The sequence below is a fragment of the Diachasma alloeum genome, unplaced genomic scaffold (assembly GCF_001412515.2).
Source record: "Diachasma alloeum isolate Michigan unplaced genomic scaffold, Dall2.0 Dall_scaffold_00798, whole genome shotgun sequence".
NCBI lineage: Eukaryota > Metazoa > Arthropoda > Insecta > Hymenoptera > Braconidae > Diachasma > Diachasma alloeum.
In genome coordinates this window covers 189,471-204,876 of record NW_021680928.1, presented here as the reverse complement: position 1 = coordinate 204,876, position 15,406 = coordinate 189,471, and the positions used below count along the sequence as shown (strand labels likewise).

The 15,406-nt window shown below is 35.9% G+C and overlaps 1 protein-coding gene across 1 annotated transcript in view; it reads right to left on the bottom strand.

The window, feature by feature from the left end:
• Positions 1 to 3,841: 3,841 nt before the first annotated feature.
• Positions 3,842 to 15,406, bottom strand: part of LOC107044765 (odorant receptor 67c) — a 24,760-nt gene continuing 13,195 nt past the window's right edge. The window contains exons 3-9 of the mRNA XM_015266792.2: positions 9,980 to 10,097; positions 9,657 to 9,918; positions 9,471 to 9,572; positions 7,521 to 7,611; positions 6,339 to 6,475; positions 6,145 to 6,277; positions 3,842 to 3,892 (exon numbers count right to left, since the gene is read on the bottom strand). Of these exons, the coding sequence (XP_015122278.1) occupies positions 3,842 to 3,892; positions 6,145 to 6,277; positions 6,339 to 6,475; positions 7,521 to 7,611; positions 9,471 to 9,572; positions 9,657 to 9,918; positions 9,980 to 10,097 (894 nt within the window). The remainder of the gene's footprint in view (positions 3,893 to 6,144; positions 6,278 to 6,338; positions 6,476 to 7,520; positions 7,612 to 9,470; positions 9,573 to 9,656; positions 9,919 to 9,979; positions 10,098 to 15,406) is intronic.

Below are 15,406 nucleotides of genomic sequence, written 5' to 3'. Positions count from 1 at the left end.
CGAAGACTTCTATTAATTAAGCATTGATTATACAGATATCAAAATTGTATTAATAGATAGAAGAGTGAATCATATTGGATGACTCACATTATGTAATTATTTATTATAATAATTACAATCTTTTTTCAAAACCTTCTGCAAATACTGATGTGCTTTTTTTTACATTGACGCAAAAATTCTATTTTTTTAAGCACCCAAAAATTTATTACAAATATGAAATGCAACAAATGAAGTATAATTCTCATTAAGAGGAATACAATGTCATTAAAAATCCTCATGAAAATTCGCTTTTGACAATTTACGATACTTAATAAACTAGAGAGCCCCTCCAGGCCAAAGTTTATACATCCCATACAATTATATATATGGAAAACCCTTTTTTGATACTAGTTTTTAAGGTTTGTAAATATTGTAAATATTGACTGTTTTTTTTATTGAATAAAAACTTGGTTAAAAAAAAACATACTGGGATATCCTGCCATCACTGAGCTTGAGTAGTAGCGAGTAAAACCAGAAAAAGGATGGGTGACCGAAAGGGAACACGGCAGAACTACAAGCAGGGATATCTCGAGAACCAATGGACCGATCGATTTTTTCTTTTTTTCCCATTTTTGCTTCACCGAGTTGATAATATTTATATTTTTTCCATTCTTCCACCGATTAATTTATGCAAGATCAATTAATCAATTAATCGATGTTAGAATAGAACTAGCAGGGTGAAGAGTGTAGAGGGGAGAAAGGAAGGAAAGAATGTACGGTGGAGGAACGTTGGGGATACGTTTAGTTTCAACCTAATTTCAACGTACAATCTGGAAAAATGGAAAAAAGAGACGGTATTTACGTCGAAAGTAGGTTGAATCGGTGCATTTGAGCCTGTACACTGGACAACGTATTTTCAACGCTTTGAACCCACCAGGGGACCTTGAAACTACGTTGGGAGATCCAGGAAAATTTCGACTCGGGAAGTCCTATTTGAACTCCGATTTTTATCAAAATTGAATTCGGAAAGCTCCAAGGAAATCAGTTGAATAAGCATCAAACATCATGTGTAATCTCTACCATAAAACAAATCTGGTAATCCATATATAAAATTAAAAATCCGTGGCGGTTCCCAAAAGTACAACAATACCACAAATCTTTCACTCCTGAGAAATTGAATCGAGAAGAGAAGAAGCCACGCAGGTTGTTGACAGAAAGTATTATGCAAATCGTCAGGGGAATTGAGCAGATCAAACACACATTTGATATTATCAAATTCGTAATCAAAACCTTACTATCTCCTGGTGAATAGTGGGTAAAAAATAATATTCAATTATCGGAAATTAGGGAACTAAGTAGAATTAACGTCCACTTGTTAGTTGATTAAAATTAAGAAAATCAAAATGTTAAGGAAAGACCTCGATAGGAGTCGTTTCAGATTCGACTATTCTGATTATATATTTAGTCCAATGGCTCATCGCGCTCACTTTGGCCTATACGATACTTTCAATCATTTTGCTCATCCCTTCCATTTGAAACTTCTGATAATTTAACTCTCCTGATCATTTCGCTGGTTCCTTCCCCTCATTTGCTGAGCTTGCCTGATTTTTACAAGGAAGTATAAAACCAACTTAGAAATTTTAATGGAAAAAATCAATCTATAATTTGAAATTATTAATTTCTAAGAATCAAGGGTTTGATTTACAATGTTTGCCCTCTAATTGAGCCATATTGTTTGATTCATTCGATTCCTTCGAGGTTTTCTAAACCTGAATTTGTTGAAAAGGAAATTTACATAGGAATCTACTTAGCTTCGGGATTCCATCATAATCTGCGTTCCATTCCAATAAGCGAGCGGTAAAACGATTTAAGCCGATTTTATTATTGGTCAGTTTTCAATGAATATCTCGGAATCTAACGCAGATATTCATTGTTTTCTCATAACCTTTTTTGTAGAGCGAATCGAGAGTCACAAATAGGTTGTTACCAAAATTTCTTTGGAGCTTTTTGAACTCAAATTTAGTACAAATTGAAATTGGACTTGTATTTCGCTATCTCTCTTAGATTCGAAGATATTGTCTGGAAACTCAGCTAACAACCCGGTCAATTCAAATCGTTCTACCGCTTCGCTAGCGACTTTGCCCAGCAATTGCTCTCCTTCAAAAGTATGATGTGCCACAATACTGGAATAGATATAATAATCAATTAATAGACCTGTAGGGATGATTAACGCAAGGATTTCCATGCAAAAATGTAAAAAATTGAGGTTTTTATTTTTTTTGAATGTGTTGAAGATGGAATGTTCGAACTTTTTTTTCTCAAAATGTGGGGAATTGAGGCTAGAATCTCGTAAATTTTTGTCAAAGTGGTAGAAAAATCTTTACCTATGAGAATGATTTTTTAAAAGAAAGAAGTGTCGATTAAAAATATTATTTAACAATTAAAAATCAATTAAAAATTTCTTTCTTCAATTTTGATGTTTTTGATTTTCCAGAATTTTTCATATCTTTAAGTAGCTTTGAAATACTCAAAAAAAAAAAATTGAAAAGAACAGTTTTTTAAGCATAAAAAATCAGGGGATCGATATAGTGATCTGAAATTTTACACAGAATTGTTTTTTTGGGTGGTGAACATGTGAAAAAATTGCCGCCTTGAAATTCGTTGGGGGCAGATTCACCATGCTTATCCCGCTAAACCCTTTCTCAGATTTTCAACTTAGTTGAATGTTATCATTATCATTATTCTTGTTATCCCTTTCTTCTATACAACCGATTGTTTTTTTACGGTTCTATCTCTCTCCTCAGCCCTTCGATAAAATGTTAATAGGAAACTTATAGAAAAGGATAGGCAATTGTCTGGTCATATTGACCAATAGCCACATAACCATGAGTAGTCATTGGTTAAAGTTCGAGAATTTTTTAATAAAAATAATACACGTAGGTGAGCATACGAAGAAGAATACACCAGCAATAAGTCAAAAGTTTCTTTCTCTTTTATATACACGGAGTGAAATATTCAATAAAAATTACGTATTTTTTCCGTAATTCTGGAGCAAAATATGGTTGTAGGAAATTTTACGGAACTCTCGCGGAATTTTTCCAGAGCGTTCCGTAATTTTTACCTGAATCTCCTGTGAAAAATTACGATACTGTCACTTAAATTTTCTGAGTCAATTCCGTAATCGGTGAGCGAGAGGGGAGTTCCGTAATTTTTACTGAACATTTCTCTCCGTGTATTCGACAGGATCACATGAGTGACTCATTTCATGATTTCATCAGAGTTCACCGATTTCAAGTGACTTCAATTGAAGTTACCTGAAATCAATGAAATCTTAAGATTTCACTGATTTCACTTGATTTGAACGCATTTCATACGATTTTAGTCCTGAGTGACACGGTGATTTCACAAATGAATGGCCCCTCGGATCAATCGATGTTACTAATTTTTTACGTCTGTTGGAAAATATGATTTCAAACAAAATTTGATTCGTGTATGATAGAGGGCAGCCTCATCGTAGAAGCTTCGAGAAGTTGAGAGAACGATGTGTGTAATGGTTTATAGTGAGGATGACGCAACAGGAGACTGTCTGAATAATATTGTTAATTTAAGGATTTTCTAAGGTTTAAATAAAGAGATTGAAAGTTGATAATATGTGGATTATTCGAACAACGTCCAATAGTTGTGTTTTATTAGGTTCGAAGCGATTTGCCTCAAATTATCATCTACACTATTGCATTCTAATCAAGTGATTGGAGGTGGAAAAAACGTTGAAGACACATTGAATTTCCTATGGCATCTGAACACTATTAGATTCCGTGCCAAATTCGAAGATGTAGAGAAAAAAAATGATAACAACGTCAGTCTATTGCAGAGCTAACAACACCGTGAGATAAGATCCTGCTGTCTTCACCACCTGTGAAAACATCATGAAAAAGTTATATACTGTTAGAAAATAATTTGATGGACAGTTTACCCACAAAATTCTATTGGATTTCCATTGAATTTCTGGTGAAAAATCTTTCAGCTTTCGGCTGATTCTATAGTTTTTAGAGGATTTTGCAGCTGTAAGCACGTTTTTTTAAATAAAAAATGTCCAAGAGAAACTCTCATACAATAAATCAGTAAAATTTCATCTTTCTATACAACTTTTTCTATTGAGCCATTTTCCATAGGAATTCCTCGACACGAATTTCCTGAACTTTTTCCATTCTATTTTCTTCGTTTTTCATTAAAAAAATTGACCAAAAATATCTAGAAAATTTGAACGGGAGAATTTTTACGGAAAATGTCTTGCCATAAGTCGTATAGCAAATCGGATTTCAGTGATTTTTTTATAGAATGCTTTCCATTGAACATTTCTATCGAAAAAAAAACGCCTACATAAGCAATGAAATTTTATAAGGCAGAGTACGGCAGGCGCCGAAGTGGGACGGACGTCCACTCGTATAGCCAGGAATATTGAGTAAATAGTTCCGCGCACGATACCGAACCCAATTAGTTATCATTTGATTTTATAGTATCGATTCTATTCAATTAATATTCTTCAATTATAATTAAATGGTGTTTGATTATTAAATAAAATCCCTCCGGAATCCTATCTCAATACGGTCTACAATTTGAGCGAACTCCCCGTGAGCCCCGCCGTAAATCTAGCCGAGCTTTGGGTCAAAAAGGTGACCCTGCAAGAAGAAAAAAAAATGAGTTTATTTTTTCCCCACGTCACCAGGGATAGCCATATTCATCAACCATAATTACCGTTAAATTTTGAAGCTGTCAATTAGTTAACATCACTCTTAAACTTTTAATTATTCAAGTAATCATCAACTTAAATATTCAAATTTTGAACTATTTTATTAACTAATAATTTAGGAAGATTGCAGATTATTTGGAATCGATAATCCCTTTTAAGAAATTAGAAATATTCACTTAATGGAAAATTTACAGTTCTATATTATCAAATATTTAATTCATCATCAATCGGAAATTTAAACTATTAATATATATTATTTTACCGACGGCGGTGGCTATGTAGTTAAAGTGTGGGATTGGCATGCGGGAGACCCGGGTTCGATTCCCGGCTGCGGGGGGCCAAAATTTGTGATACTCCGAATCTCACGGTTTCATTGTCGAGCGGGAGTCTCGCAAGAGACGACTGTACACTGAGAGAAAAACAAACACGTTCTGAAACAAGTCTTGTTTGTGCCAACAAAATCACTAGTTGAAAATTACCAAAAAAGAATTTGTTTGGTTCGAATTTGAAAATTCCAAACATGAATAATTGCTCCGTTTTCAACAACAACGAAATAATATTTGACTCAAGAGGCGGATAATTCATACAAGACGGTGCATTCTCAGGATGAAAATGTCCCATATAAAGAAAAATTTATCAAGAAATATTTTGTCCCTAAGTTAGAAGATTGTTATCATATCATTATTATTGTTTCATTTAAGAATTCATTTCTTATCTGTGATTATTAGATAACCGAAACAGAAAACTACCATTCCTTATTTCGCATAAAGCAAACATTTTTCGGGAGCAACATACGTGTGGGAGTATCGAATAACGAAGGAGTAGTGATGGAAATGACATTTCTTGCATGTACAGAGAATACAATTTTTTTTCAACTGCTAAATCCATTTTTGCGAAGAAAATTTTTCATCTCGGCGCACTTTCTGCATGTTTGTCACAAAAAAATCCTTTTTTGGTAATTTTCAAAAAACTATTTTCTTGGCACAAACAAGACTTGTTTGAGAAGATTGTCGTTTTTCTCTCAGTGTACCTGGACAGATTTTCCCGCCAATGAGGTTTTCCCTTATCCTTCGGCGAATACGATACAGGGCGTTGGGGGTGGGAAGGGAACAAATCGTAAAAATCCGAAAGGGTATACGAGAGGAAACAAAATTTTTTTCATCATATTATTTTTTAATTTTGATGAGTATATTCAAATATTTATCAATGTAAGTCGCAAAATCTTTTAATATTGAAGAAATTTAATATTGATGGCCATCCCTGCACGTCACACACGATATTTCAAAAATTCTAATAGGGCTCCGATTGACTTCTTATCGAATCCCAATAAAAATTCAATGAAATACCTTAAAGAAAGCGTTAGTTCTGTTCAATTGTGTCATACATGTCGAAAAGGAAAAGTTTTGAGACTTTACCACCGTAAAAAGATTCATGTTCATAACGAACATCTTTCCAGCAGTTATAACCACCGGATTTTGAGCCCTCATGACCATCAGAGGTATCAACTTCTGGGCTTTCTTTGAAGCATTGAACCACTTTGCATTTGTTCTGAAAATTCAACAATATAGTTAATTAATTATACCAATTATAAAGAGAAAATTGAACATACAGAGCATCTTTGAGATCAAAGCTGGCATCCATAACTCTTTGAGCGGTGTAGCACTGGATGAAAAGATGGAACAATTGAGTTGTCAAATTAATTGTGAACTTTATCAATTTCTCCGTATTATGATAGTTGTGCACCACCTAATTTCATTTGATTCAGAGCAATCATGTGAGATTAAATTATCTAAAAATATCTAAATATATACCCAGAGAAACGACGCATTTGAATCGAGTCAAACCCTTTATTTGACATTTTTCTATTCATTTCAACAATATTTCTGTTGGGCATTAATGAACTCATATCAATATTTCAATGAATCTTTGAATTATATGGAACTAATCTTATATACATATAAAGGAGAAGCCATTTTCGAGGCGACTGATGTATCAAGGCACAGCCCAAACTACAAAGCTACGGGCATGAGCTTTTGCCTACAGCTACCCTTAGTGACGTAAACTCCCACTAAGGGAGGGTTTTTGGAAATTCACCCCCTAAAGGGGTGAAACGCAGAAAGTTTTAGAAATTTCAACAACTTTCTGGAGGTTTCTCGAATTTTGTAGAAAATGAGTGAATATTCTTCGAAACTAAAAACATCTATTTAGCCAATGATAGTAGAAATTTCTAGAACTTTCGAGAGAACTCGAGAATGTTCTACGATAGTTCTTAGATAAATTATTCTCATTTCTATTATTATGAGATACGTATTTCCTTGAAATTTTCGCCGTTTCGTCGAAAGTTCTCAGGTTTTCTGAAATGTTCTGGAAAATTCAAGAAATTTCTCTAGCCTCCTAGAAAATTCGAGAAAATTCTCAAGTTTTTTAATGAGTCCAAGAAAGTTCTTGAGTTTTCAAGTGAATTCAAAAAAATTCTCAATTTTTTTTGGAAGCTCGAGAAACTTCAACTTTTTCTTCATTGACTTTGACTTATCATAAATAATATTTCCTTCAATGTGATCATTCATTCATTTAGGAATGAATAAAAAAAACAATAATCATTATCATCATTATATCAATGATCATATTGATCATCATATCAATTATTCTACATCAATTTTCAACTAGCCGATCGATGAAGCGCGCGCCCCATGTGGCTAGTAAGTCAATAAACGATGTGCTTGATTCGAATGATATACTTATTTAATTTTAATAAGCCATTTCTCTGGGTAGAAGGGTCTGATTATTTCACCTGTACACCAGTTCCAGTAATCATAAGAGTGTTGGTTATGATTACTCCCAAGTAAGACCAGAGGTAGACGTCTCTGACGTGCTCTGCAAACCTGTTTATTACAATTTTGTTACAATCTTACACATACGAAAAAATTTCATAGAAAAACCCAGCAAATTCGCTAGGAAATTGCATTGCATTTTTATGGATTTTCCTATTAGTTCTAGGCCGATTCATTATTTTCCAAAATTAATCACTCTGAAAAGCAATATGAATATTGAATTAATATTAGCAGTCTGTGATATCGTGACTTAGCTTAACTTGAGACTCCGATATTTCATACGTGTGCGTAGCGCGCGCCCCTTTCCAACACTGCTAACGATTTTTGTCTGAAATTTCCGGTGCAATTTTCGGAAATCTTCATCGAACTTAATTACCACTGAAAATTCAGAATTTCGTAGAAAAATCAAAGAGAACTGTAAATTTCAGTTCCATTATTCCCGGAAAATGAATAGAAAACCAGAAAATTATGGTAAATACATTCTTTAATTTTCAAGACAGTGATACTAAATGCGATTTAGGGAGAAAAAATCATGAAATTTCAGCTTTCACTGCAAATACAATGTAATTTGGTATTGAATATTCACATTAGATTAGAAATTCAAATACATTAAGGAATTCTTAGTTATAATACCCCGACACCTTCAAAATTATCGGAATATTTCCCGATAGCTTCGTTGCAAACAAACAAGTGTCAAGTTGCAGGCTAAAAATCCTGAGTGCGCAGCTCTTTTGTTTGTTTGCAGGGAATCTTAAGGGAAATATCGCGATTAATTTTGAAGGTCGAAGGGTATTCGGCGGAGAATTTTCCGGGACTGGATTTTGGCCAAGCGGAGCGCAGTATTCGAGGGCTTCTTTCAGCAAAACATCCAATTCGTTAGGAATAAATGAAGAGCTACTATACAATTATCAGATGCAATTTCCAGAAGCTAGTGTGCAATTTCCGAAAAAATTTGATAACAAAAGAGTATCGTGAACTCGAATACTGCGCTGTGATTGGCTAAAATTCAGTCCCGGAAAATTCTCGTCTTTATGCTGCTTAAAATTCTGGCATTTTACTGACTTTTCTGAAATTTTATGATTTTACTGTAAAATCTGAAATTTCATGATTTTTTCCCTTAAATATCATTCAGTGTCACTGTCCTGAAAATTAGTAGTCAGTTGTCCATGAAATTCCATTTTTTTTAACAGTGTAGTACATTAAAAAACACGAAAGACTTGAGACCGATGATAAATTGATTTCGACTCATCACGAGAGGAGTTTTTCGAGACTGAAACGAGACCAAAGATTTCCATGTTCGTTGACACCGTGACAATCCCTTCAAAGCAATGTCTCGCGATGTCTCGTGAAGTTTCTCGCGGTATCACTATTTATTAGTGTTTGGATTTTAAATGAAATTGAAGAAAATAGTGAATTGAAATAGAAAATTGTGGATTTTGTTAATGAAAAATGGAAGGAAATTATTGGATTCAGAAGAAATTTGCAAAAATTCTGTAATTTTCTAGGAAATGGGAGAAAATTGTCCATTTTCAGAGAAAATCGAAAAAAAAACTCTTCGGCTTAGTGAAAAATCAAGACGATTTTTCGATACAACTTTATTGAGATATTTTTTATAGAACACCTGTGGTTCAGTTTTTTTTGTTGGAATTTTCAATGAAAAGAGAAAAAAAAATAGAGTGCAAAAAAATTAGAACGTTCATGTCCAGGAATCACTATAGAGAAAGTTCTATAAAAAGATGAAAGTCTACAGATTTTTTCTAGAAAATGGTTTCGATTTGTTCTACTAAAGAAAAGACGCGCAAGAAAGCTGCGGAATTCCACAATCAGCCATAAAATAATAATATTTTCCATCGAATTCGCTAGGTTTTTTTACGAAATTTTTTCCTGGGTGTCTCATGTCAATAACCCACTCTATAGCACGATTGTGTAGTATTGCGCAACTTCTCAAATATTCGAAACTGCGATCAACCCCTTCAGACTCGTCGTGAGGCGGTATATTTTCAATGACATATCTTCAACAAAAGATGGAAAAGAAATCAGAATTTAGATACCCAGAATTCCATAAATGACTCTCTAAAATATAGAATGTATATCACCCCAAAGCCTTGAAAAATCCACGGGCATGTTCCGCAAACGTCAGATATAATAGATCACATGCGCCAATGAGAGTAATACGGACAAATTTACTCAGTGAAATAGTGGCCCAGAGGTAATAATACCAAGTGTCTACGTCGAGTGGGACATTTATCGGAATTGGAAATTTCTTCGGCAGATGGACATCGGGGTAGAGGAAGTGATAGATCAACTTCTTCTCGAAAGGTTCGGCTATAAAAGTGAAAACACTCAGCCATAGTTGACCTAAGAAAATTTCCAATTATTCGCAAGCCAGTCACCATTGTTATGAGACGAGATGGCTTACTTAAATATATCGCAGCATATTTCTTTGCATAAGCACTGTGCTCATGGAGCATGTGGAGTCCATTATCCTTCGGAAAAATTTTCCAATTGTATTTCATCCGTTCCAAGAGATAAACCATCTGAAAATTCCGAAAAGATGTAACATTATCCATTAAGCAAAAATTGTGTTTTTATACGTTCCCGGTGCATACTTTAAGATACATTCAAATGAGACTATGAGAGGCAAGCAGAATAATCGTCAAATGAGTGGGCTTTCTGATTATATCGATCGATTCATGAAAGGTCGATCCTTATCCTAGTCCTTAGTTGTCTTGCCTGCTCCCGGTTACCCGAATGGAAATTCTGGTCAGGTCTTGATCAAGTTTGGATCAGGTTAGACCTGACCACTGATCAGGTATTGATCAAGGTGATGGATCCGGTCTTGATCAGACATGTTACGCCTCTGACCAATCCGGATTTGATCAGGACGAATGGATCCGAACTTGATCAAGTCAACTGTATGAAAACTAGATGACCTGTCTGTCAGTATCGATAACAATTATCAATGATAATTAATCCAAAACAAAAGATAATTCAATTCTTTCACCGTAGGCTGTCTCTCTTAATGATACTCTACTGTTATTACCTCTGAAAAAGCTTATTATTTTTTTACCGATGCTGGGGATCGAACCGGGGACCCTATGATTGCTAATCCTATGCCCTAACCACTACGCTATCGCGCTATTACTATTGAGTAAACTGTACATAGCCTATATGATTTGTATCGGAGTATTCGTTGAATTTACGATTATTCCTGATCTCGCGGATGTGCGTGTGTATTCTCAAAGATGAAATATGTTCAATTAACTTTTTATTTATTTCATTAATGAATAATAATAATGATAATAACAATAACACTAATAAATAAATAGACATTTGGTGATTTTTTTTTCTCAAGATCATTTGCGTGTAAGTTTGATACTCCTATAATACGTATTTACGGCATCATCATCCCTCTCTTCTGTGCATTTGAGAGGGGCTGGCTGTTAATTAAATGGATTAATTAAATTAAATTCAGTAAATTAAATTAATTTAATTTAATTTATTTTAATTATAGTATAATGATTCTTTTTAAAGATTGAAAATAATTATTGATAATGGTTGATAAAACTTAAATTGAATAGTATAATAATAGTTAATTAAATTGTCCGAAAAACTTATTAAAATTAATGTCAGGTGGACCGGATCTGAATCTGATCATTTCCTCTTCAATTCCCCGTTCTTCAGACCGTCCGTCTCTTCAGAGCCCGTTCACATGCCGATCAGACATCAAATCCGAATTTGATCAAATTGGGGTCAGGCAGCCGGCCTCAGGGTGAGATCGTTTCTATCATTCATCGTTCCAATCATTCTGCAGTTTTTCGGATTCGATCTGCTGGATCAGAAGTTGGTCAGGTTCTCATGAGGATCACCGGATCAGTCGAACCTTACAAAAACCTGAGCAAGTGCTGATCGTGCTTCAGGTAGGCCCGAAGCAATTTCCACTCGGGTATTCTCACAGATAAAATATGTTCAATTAAATTTTTATTTATTTCATTAATGAATAATAATAATGATAATAGCAATAATGCTAATGAATAAATAGACATTTGGTGATTTTTTTTCTCAACATCATTTGCGTGTAAGTTTGATATTCCTCTAATACGTATCTACGACATCATCATACCTCCCTTCTGTACATTTGAGAAGGGCTGGCTGTTAATTAGATTGATTAATTAAATTAAATTGATTAATTTAATTTAATTTATTTTAATTATAGTGTAATGATCCTTTTTAAAGATTGAAAATAATTATTGATAATGGTTGATAAAACTTAATTTGAATAGTATAATAATAGTTAATTAAATTATCCGAAAAATTTATTAAAATTAATGTCAGGTGGACCGGATCTGAATCTGATCATTTTCTCTTCAATTGACCCCGTTCAAATGCCGATCAAAGGCATCAAATCGGAATTTGATCAAATTGGGGTCAGGCAGCCCACCTCAGGGTAGGATCGTGACTACCTGATCAAAACTTGTTCTGAATCATCCTGCTGTTTTTCGGATCCGATCTACTGGATCAAAACTTGGTCAAGTTCTCATCAGGCATCATCTGATCATGTCTACCTGATCAAAACTTGATCTGAACCCGCCTGTAGTTTTTCGGATGCGATCTGCTGGATCAGAACTTGGTCAGGTTCTCATCAGGCATCATCCGATCATGTCTACCTGATCAGAACTTGATCTGAACCTGCTTGTAGTTTTTTTGATCCGATATGCTGGATCAGAACTTGGTCAGGTTCTCATCAGGAATCACCGCATCAGTCGAACCTTACAAAAACCTGATCAAGTTTTGATCATGCTTCAGGTGGGCCTGAAGCAATTTTCACTCGGGTAACTGAATCAAATAAATGTGGGGTTATGTGTTAAAAGGATTTTTCGTTAAAGTTTAGACACAAATGTTCAAATATATATACATTTATTTACACGAGCACTTCACTCTTATAATACATGGGATATATAATATTAAATGAAAATATTGAATTTACGTTCTCCACTATTCCAACTCGAACTCCATAATCTCTGTGAGTAAAACTTTATCGTGTCTCTCTTGACTCTGCGTCAACTCTACGTCAACTAAAAAATTTTTTCTTCTCATATACCCTTTCGGGTCTTTACGATCTGTTCCCTTCCCACCCCCCAACCCCTTGTACCGCATTCGTCAAAGGACAAGGGAAGACCTCATTTGAGGGAAAAACCTGCCCAGATACAGTCGTCTCTTGCGAGACTCCCGCTCGACAATAAAACTGTGAGATTTAGAGTGTCACAAATTTTGGCCCCCACAGCTACAACCACACAGCTACCGCCGTCGGTCTCTACGTCAACTATATCTCTACGCTTCGATTGACGTTCGCTTTTATAATTGCCCTAGGGCCCTCCCTACTTCCGAAGCGACCCTAGCGACACCCCGACTTTGGTTTTCTTTAGAACCTTCTGGAAACCCCCCCTGATGGCAGTCAGGGGTCAGGCGTGGTTCACGTGATTCATTTTCCCCTCTGACGTCACGGCGTGGGCCAGGGTTAAGGCCCACGTGATCCTCTCCCCTCTGACATCATTGGCATGGGGTAGTCCCCGTCGGTAGTCACACCTGGGCCCTTAGACCCACAATAAACTCTAAAATCCTCCGTCTGGTCAAATCCTACCATAATAAACTACCCTAATAAACTTTATACATTTTAGTTCCCTACGTCTACTCTTCGGACGTAGTTCCCCATGAACAAAAAGAGATAATCCTATAACTAGAATATTCTACGTTATTCGCCTATAATAAAAGTAATAGAACTGTACATAGGGAATTTCTCGATACTACAGAAATTATTTGTTAATTAATTTTTTGAATCAAATAAGGAATGCTTTCACGAAATTTCCATTTTTTAGAGCGGAATATCGCTGAAACTATGTAGTAAAAATTTTCACAAAAAATTTACGGAATTCGTAATTCATCAATCTATTACGAATTAGTTCTTGTAGAACATTGTAAGAACCGTTTTCTCATAAGATCGAGTTCGGAGGGACCCATAACCATCGATTGGCCNGTCGTCAAATCGTCGGAAGCTGTTACTCTTGCGGTCAAATGGGTCATATGACTAAAAATTGCAGAAATTCGCATGTTNGTGTTAGAAGCCCGCATTTCATTATTTATTATCTCCTAAACTGTGTAGTACCGCTAGTTAGCATTTTTTTTCAATAGCTGGGGACTATTATAAACATCAGCTATGAAAAACACGGGGATAATATTAATAAGAACGGGTTTTCAAGGGATATACCTTAAAGTAGACTCCGGAACGTATTTATTTTTAGCCATTTACAATATGACTCAAAAATCTTCTCATAAGGAAATTATTCTTAATGTACTTGTTTTTCATTATTAGTCTGCGACAATTCAAGGTACGCGAGTGGAATATTCAGACACTACACTCGAAAATTAGTAGACTTGTCGGCAAAAATTAAGGTGTCCATGATTATTTGCACACAGAATAGTAATTTTTTACTGACATTATGTTATGCCCCAAAAGTGGAGCATAATTATCCAACTTATTTCACAATATTCCAATATAAGTGGCACACATTGTGATATACAAATATAATATTAAGCAATTACTAAACAATTGGGAATATACGTGCAATCATGTATCACGTATATTCGCAATTAAAAGTAAGCCAGTGGAACTCGCATCAGCAGTTTCCACTGGGCTCATTCGCATGGTGTTATCATTACACCATGCAGATATGAGGTAATGACCACGACGTCATGGGCTCTCGATCAAATAAATACTCGAGAGACCATTGTCTCGGGGCCAGTAACTCGATTCCTATTGCGGTTCACCTGATACCTTCCGTATCAGTCTGAACACTTGAATGGTATCTAAAAAGTAAGAAATTAAATAAAGAATATTATTATAGTATTCGTTCGCGAGTGTCTTAATCTTCCAAATTACCGAACCCAACCGCTCGGGACTCTAACATTTTGGTGGCAGCGTTATTTATTTTTGGAAGAGGACGGAGGCCTGATCAACCATCGTCATATCGCGCAGCGACGAAGAAGAAGTAATATTCACAAATCTTTCCACCCAGGGGAAGACTGGCCGTTTCAACGCTTACATCGAATTTCATTGGGAAATTGAGATGGCGACTTCAGGGAGGGATAATGGAAATCAGGAGGATTCTGGGGAGGTTCAACTCCCATACCATGTCAGCTCCTGGCGCAAGGAGGGCCTTGTTTGAGACCAGGGGTGAGGAGGGTAACGTTAATAATGTTAACTTACGTCGGGAATTTGTTCAGTCTGAACATTCTAGCATGTTAGCTGGGAATCATCGGATGAATGTACAAGTTGAGATTCACCAGCAGCAAAATGAGGTACCACTGGGGGGAGAAGCTGTAGCTGGACAAGGCACGCAGACTGCGCCTGGCCCTGTCAACCCTTCGGTGAGTCACCGTCATCCTGTGCATGTTGAGCCACAGGTAGGCTTGAATGATATTGAGGATTATTCAGGGAGTGAATCAGGGAACCATGATGACTATTCTACACCATCGGGCGCCTTTGCCGGTGGGGGTGGATTCAAGGCAAGTTCAACGCATCATGGCGAAAATGTTCTCCAGGGGTCGAGATTGCGGAATGGTCCAGCCTATGACCGCCTGGTAGGGAGAATTCAGAGTCTCGAGGAGGCAAGGCTCAGGCTCCAGAGGGAAAAAGGGTGCAAAGGGTCGCCGAGGAGAGACAACGTCGGCTTGAGGCCGAAAAACAGAGGAATGAGTATAGAGTACTCGTAGAAGATGCTTATGAGGAGCAGATGAATCTTCGCAACCGAAGTTCGCATTCGGATCTTTTGGATTTAAAGGGCGCACT